The sequence below is a fragment of the Argentina silus genome (assembly GCF_951799395.1).
Source record: "Argentina silus genome assembly, chromosome: 22".
NCBI classification, from domain to species: Eukaryota; Metazoa; Chordata; class Actinopteri; order Argentiniformes; family Argentinidae; genus Argentina; species Argentina silus.
This window is the reverse complement of record NC_139676.1, coordinates 8,008,630-8,015,565: the sequence shown is the minus strand read 5'-3', so window position 1 is coordinate 8,015,565 and position 6,936 is coordinate 8,008,630. Positions and strand designations below refer to the sequence as shown.

At 43.4% G+C, this 6,936-nt stretch overlaps 1 protein-coding gene across 2 annotated transcripts in view; it reads right to left on the bottom strand.

Moving 5' to 3' along the window:
* The window catches only part of kcnq5b (potassium voltage-gated channel, KQT-like subfamily, member 5b), a 96,005-nt gene extending 90,243 nt beyond the window's left edge, over nt 1-5,762 (bottom strand). For both annotated transcript variants that reach the window (XM_083693554.1, XM_083693555.1), the window contains exon 1: nt 5,107-5,762. In XM_083693554.1, coding sequence (XP_083549680.1) covers nt 5,107-5,447 — 341 coding nt within the window. In that variant the 5' untranslated portion in view covers nt 5,448-5,762. The remainder of the gene's footprint in view (nt 1-5,106) is intronic.
* Between the last annotated feature and the right edge of the window lie 1,174 nt (nt 5,763-6,936).

The following is a 6,936-nucleotide window of genomic DNA, read 5'->3' as shown; positions in this document are numbered from 1 at the left end:
ACCCAGCCACCGTCTGAAGTTCGTCTGTGGCTTCTGCTTCGTGTCTCATGGCCCTTGTGACTATCAAAACAGCCTGGTTTTTTTCAAAAGGCCCCTCTCTCTCTCTAAGACATTTACACCTCACAGTGAATCACCCGGCCAGACAGTTTGTTTACATGGCTGCACTCTCCCGTTATGAGAGACATCACCTTCGCCTGAGAGCCTCGACTCATGCGTTTTTCCATTGAGTCAGAGACATACCTTCCAATGACGAAAAAAAGGGAAACTGGGGACCTGACCAGAACACTGAGATTGCTCTGAGGGTAGTGACTATGCAATGTGCCATAGTATAGCACAGACTAGAGAGCGTGTTGTTACAAAAACGTTTGATCTCTTAAACAATGGCATATATCATCAATGACACCAACTCTTCCGTTAAACTGTGTGTCAGTTGTCAGGAGTTGTAGCAGTTGGTATCTGGTATGTCTGGTATGACAGTGTTGTTTTTTTTACTGACTCGCGCCAACTTGCTCAAGGGAGATACCGTGTAAGAACAAGATGGACAAGCAGAGGTGGTTTACAGGGAAAGATGCTTATCAGCTTGGCAGGACACAGCAAACCAGATCATCTCGTCTTCCTGTGTCTATGATAAGGGATAACTTCAAAGAACTCGTTTACGGTACCTCAGCAAATGACATGTGGTAACTCACCGTGACTCATTCTGAAACTATTTCTTCAAAGCGAAGGAGTGACATTGAAAGGCAAGTTATTGCCTATCGTTCATGACCCCCCCTAGGTGATAGACACCACTTCACCTCACCTCACCAGACACTGCGACACAGGCCTGACTGAGGAAGGGACACACTACTTCATAAACTGGATAGCACAGTAAACACACTGTGGAATAGTGTTCAGTTTGCCACAGAGTTTCAGATCACCACCGTTCCGTGTTCCACGGCCCCGGGGGGTGTCTTAGCCACGCATGCCAGTGCATGGAACCCGACGCGGCGGAGAGGGAGCGCATATCCATATCCACACGCCTTCCTGCCCCTGACATACTTGCAAGGATAAGAGCTTGTTAATCCTGAGGTAAGATGAATGGCGGCACTGTGTGAGCGGAGAAGGAGGGTGGGGGGGAGTGGAGGGGAAGAGTGTACCGGGCTCGACGCAACTCAGCACAAAGACTGGCTCAGTGCTCCCTCTCTCACACATGGGGAAATGGAGGGAAATACATACGCTTGTGTTCCGTGCAAAACCCTTATATCATCTTATACCTTATGTAAAGGGGCACGTTTCCAAATAAAAGGGACAATTATTTCAATATTTGATGAAATAATCTTCATTAATCGGTTGGGGCTGTCGCATCATCTTTGTGATCCGTCCTGTGTTTAATGCGTGCATATGGATGTTGGGGGGAGATGAAAAAACGGGATATAGCCAGAATTTAAACATCAAAGGTTGCAGAGATAAATGTGAAGGACTAAGAGCATGTCAAACGAAGGATGTCTGGATGTTGCTACTGTAGATTGAAGTCTAAACTTAAGTGCACTTGTTCCTTTGCCCTGTCCCATCTGTTTTGGCTCAGAGAAGTGAGGCACTAAGAGGGATGAGTGGTTTTCAATATCACCTGAAAGCATTAGCCGGGAGAATGGAACTTTTGTGAGTTATCCAAATGGTCATTGAAGTGGCCAGGCAATGTACAATGCAGCATTCTAGTGCACACAAAAACGATAGAGTATGTTATGTTGGACTTAGCCTTAAATCATTAAAATAATCTAATTTGGTTCAGGGCCAGGGCCTGTCTGGATTATTTTATCACTAAATAATTGTGAGTGAGGGACTGAGGATTCATTTTAATCCATTATCATCCTTTAGAACTAATCTACGTCTTTACTGCATATATCTAAACACAAAACAAACCAAAGAGAGGTTTAAATAAAACAAATCTCACATTCTTGGATTTTTGAAGGGAGAGTAAACTATCTAAATGATGTCCTGGCATGAACTTGTATTAGCTACTACTACTATTACTTAAACATTTGTTAAGCTTTTAAAAGCATGCATAAACATTTTCACCCATACAGTATTTCTGAAAAATAGATCTACAGTATGAGGATAGCATAATAGTATACACTGTATACTGACGCTTATTGTGTATTGACCCCAGGGATCCAGGACGTGTCGTTTCATAAAGCCCAGCTGTCTCTCAATGTGGCTGTATTCATCTGCTTCAGATTCCATAACCAGTATTAATCATTCAAGTGGTGTGCCACAAGGTACTATACTCGGCCCATTGCACATGTTGTCCTAACCACTGAAGTACTGTCCCTGACCTCTCCGAAAAGTCTTACTGTAAGTTACAATAACTAAGCAATCCTAAATTACACTCTACATTCATCTAGTACCTTAGGGCCATTTTGTGTGTGTTTCGGTGTTCATGATGGTTTTCTCTGAGGACTGACTCATCAGGGCTCTGTTTAAATATTTGTTTCTCTCTAAACCCCCACTGACACTTCATTCATACCCAGAGGAATTCTAATCTCTTCAGACAAACGAAAAGGTCATTACTAGGAGACAGGCATTAAACCAACACAACACACGCAGAGCCCCAAGTATACCTTTAAAAGAGTCTGGACAGGTGACATTGCGTAATAATCTTGAATAATATTTGCATACACAAAAACTATAAGTGCTTAGGCAAAACAAATATGTATGCTATATTATTACTACTTTATCCCTGACAGTTATGAAAGCCATTCATTATAACATGTGCATATATCACAAATGTCATGATTACAAATGACTATTACAATCACAACATTCATGGTTGTCGACTAATCTGCCTAACAACTGCTATGAGAAACGCCGCAGGGCAAAACATTACGTAACATGCGAATGTATAGTACAAACATACCGTTTATCTAAATATAGTATCAACATATGGCCATGTCAGACCTGATTACACATAAAATACACTGAAAGGATCTTTGAATAAACACTCAAATTGATGAATAACTACTTCCCCTGAACATCAATTGCTGCAGATGAATTGACATTACATACAGTGAAGGTAAACATACAGACTACTACACTACCACCTAGTATCATTAATCCAAACCTCTTAATGATTTAGAGTAAAGTAAGGTAGAGGGGGTGGGGGGGCGTGGGGGGGCGTGGGGCTTCAGGCTCCTCAGTCTCCTCTATTTCTTCTCTTGCTCATTGCCCCCCCAGGGCTGAAAGAAATCATTCAGTAAGTTCCCAGCCAGTCATCCGTGTGGTCAGAAAGCTGTGTGTTTATATGAAGAGACAAGTCTCTGCATCTTAAAATCCTCCATAAGAGTGAGTCAACACTTTTCTTAAACTAAATGAACATTATTTTTTTTCATTCCTCTTTTTAGTAAACTTTTCACTGATAAAAGAACAGCCAGACCAGAGACACTCTTTCTGAGTTACGGTCCTGTTTAAGTGAAGATGTAGGGTCATCTCTGAGCTGTGTGACCCCTATGGTGGTCACAGACATAATTATTTAACCCTGTTGACCCCAGTAGCCTGGACAGAGGCCATAAACACAGAAACACAGACACACTCCCGCTTTTCGGGGGAAGAATTTACGATGGGTTTCTAAATAGGCGTCCAGACCTTTTACAGCTGCATGATATAGGTCACCATCCTTCCTTGTCTGATGACCCCCACAATGATGACATCATTGAGAAAGAATACAGTGATGCTTCAAGAGTCCATCATTCTTGTTTATTTGATGACAATAGCTTCTGAGAGGCTGGTGGAGGTAGAAATCAGAGGACGGGCTCACTGTAATGCATGGAATGGAATGGGGAATGGTATCAAACACGTACCTCCACCAGCCTCTCCTGAGTTCTACTATCATCTAAGTGTGTCCATTTGCAGTATCAGCAACTAATAAGCTACTGTGTGGCAATCATCAGTGGAACAATGGGGATGAATATAATCAGTCTGACAGTTTCAACAAAAGTGAAACAGCAATGTGGCCCCCAAATTGAGAGCAACATCTGCTGAAACCCCCCCCCCCCCCTCCACACACACACACACGCATGCACACACGCACACACACACACACACACACACACACACACACACACACACTTACACACCCTCCCCTTCATAGGCTGGTGCTCAGAACCCTGCACTCGTCCCCGCTTCCTTCCCCTCAGCTCAGAGAGACAGAGATAACGCCAGAGTCACACGCGGGAAATCAAATGCAGCTGGTCAACAAACCCCAGAGTTTGACAGAGACCAGAGACACAAAGGCACCGTGGCAGAGAGACTCTTTCCTGCTCTACTGACCCTGACTGCCTAACAAAAACCATCCAGTAGTCATCCATCAATCTTGACCCTTGGTCTGGTTTGGAGACTGAGAGAACAGAGTTTGGGATCATCCACTGTACAATCGGGCGCGATGCTGTTTCTAACATAAGCCTGGAGTATATGCGCTGTGAGAGCTCTTGAAAATATATGTTAATAATTCACACGGTATGAGTCACAGCATGAGGGTTATTCAAATGCAACATGCAGAACTGGAACAGAAAAGTAGTACTGGTCCTTAGAGTTAACTATGGATGAGGCACTTGTGCTACATATGATTATGAAATGCTCACTGTATTATGTTATGTATGGATGTTCCCCGTCCATGGTTGACCCTGTGTTAGATTGAGTCCTAGATAGCACATCCACTTAATGTGAGGCTGATGCTGACTGGGTTGGAAATAGCAGGTAGAATATAGCACTTATAAAACATACTATTACATAACCTGTTATCATAATGGTCTGATTGAAACTCTCATCCATGGCCTAAGTAAGATAAGTATTGATTAGTAAATAAATATCACACTCTATTGGAAGGCCAACAACATATATGAATTATAATTTATATTTTAATCAGAACATGGGACTGGGGTGCCCATATTTGAATAAAACATTGATGATATGTGTGTTTTCTCCAATAATTTCAAATATGAAACATGTATCACGGTAGAACACAGCATCTCAGTGAGTGATTGATCAACAGGTGTGTGACATGAGTTTTCGACTGGTGACACAAACAACTGCGCAAGACTACCTATCATGCAAATTATGAAAATGTAAACTTACACAAACGCATGGTAGATGAATGCCCAGGCTCGCGGTCTTTCCAGCACGTTGTACAGTAAGTTTTGGAGCCTCCGGTAACGCACGTTTCTCCGGCCGCTCTGAGCGCTGTATATGAGCGGTTTCCCAAGCAGGCTGAGGCGGGCTCCTTGCTTTCCCCGCAGGCTCTCCGAACCCCCGGCACCTGTGGCGCTGGAGGCTGACAGCAAACCGTCTCCCGAGTTATTCATCATCCTTCGTCCGGACTCCACATCCTTCAAGCCGTAGCCCTCTGCGCGGTGACCCGGCGAGGTTTTCATCCAGAGCCCAGTGCCGCTTTCATCTCCGCTGTGGTTGCGGGGCATGGCATCACCAGGGTGGGCATGAAGTGCGTGTTGTTGGGCTCCTGGGTCATGCGTGTCTGGCTTGGAGGTGCGATGTGAGCTCTATGGACGGCAAATTAAATGTGCGAAATGCAGTTCCAGCTCCTTGGAGTTAAAAATGAAACCATAGTCAAAGTCAAGGCACGCTGTTTACCCGTCTCTCTTTGACCGCCCTCTTTGCTCTCGCATCAGCCGTCACCGCTCCACTGACGGTTTTTACACAACTGTGCAAAGCGCGTAAACGCGGTTTCCACTGTGCCGCGTTTCTATAGTAGGCGCGTCTTGAGGTCTGGCTCCACAAAAATGTTACTATCCCAGGTAGTAACGGGATAACGTAGACGACACGAGCTGGGGAGCGCACTCTTCTCGCATAGAATTGCATAAATAAACAGGAAGTGCATGTACCCTATGAATTGTGAAACAGACTTTTTGGTGTGAGGAACCTGTTGCTTCAAAAAATGTCCGCGCGTCGATGGCTGCGCATCAAATGCTGTAACGCACACCACGAATTTATCCCAATTGAAGCATTTGACAATGTTTATTGCTGAAAATATGTGTATTCAATGTGTATTCAATGTTTTTTTGCATTTTAGAATGCACTCTCGCTTGGAAACCTGTAAGCGAAGCGCAGCCAGGCACAGATTCGGTGGCGATTGAGATGGTTATGATTGTCAATTGAGCACTAGAAACGCCAGTCGCACTGAAAACCGCGCTTTTATTCCGTTGGCACTCAATTTCCCTTTAGACAAAAACTATGCAAATATTTGAAGCCAGCGCTCATGTAATTTGATTTCCTGATAAAGGGCAGAATTACGAGAGGGCTTTGAATGCGTTGTAAAGTAGGCTATAGCTTAATGAATTTTCCATTCATAAGTTAACATATTCCAGTCGACGGGAAAATATACCGCAAACGCTATGACATCTGTATGAAATAGCTAGGCTACTTACTGACAGAGGCAAAAAGTTCCTTTCAATTCCACCGACGCGCATCCCACAAAATTGACTCCAACGAAAATAATTAATCATGTCTCGATTTGCTTTGTAATTCTTTGAAGAATTACCCAATTAAGCCATGTCACTAATTCTACCCTCTCTCTACTCTCTCTGCTTCTGTCACCCCAACCACGTGACACTAACTACCCGAAATAAAATACACAGAGACACATTTTGTGTGAGGCGAGGCTGAAGGCAGGGAACTGCCAGCTGGACGAACTTATTGCCCTCTTTGGAAAAAAAATATTATTTATTTTTTAATTATACAATGATGTCATAGGCCTAATATAGTATTGCACCATGTAATTGTATATTTATTTCCCCAGACTTCGTTGATGTTAAACTTGATGGCATGCTCTTTGGCATGCCTTTATATTAAACTAAATAACAGCTGCATTAATAGATCATTATAGCCAATCAGAGACATTCGGATCAATTTGTTTGAGTAATTGATGGATTTGTGTGGCCTACACTAGCT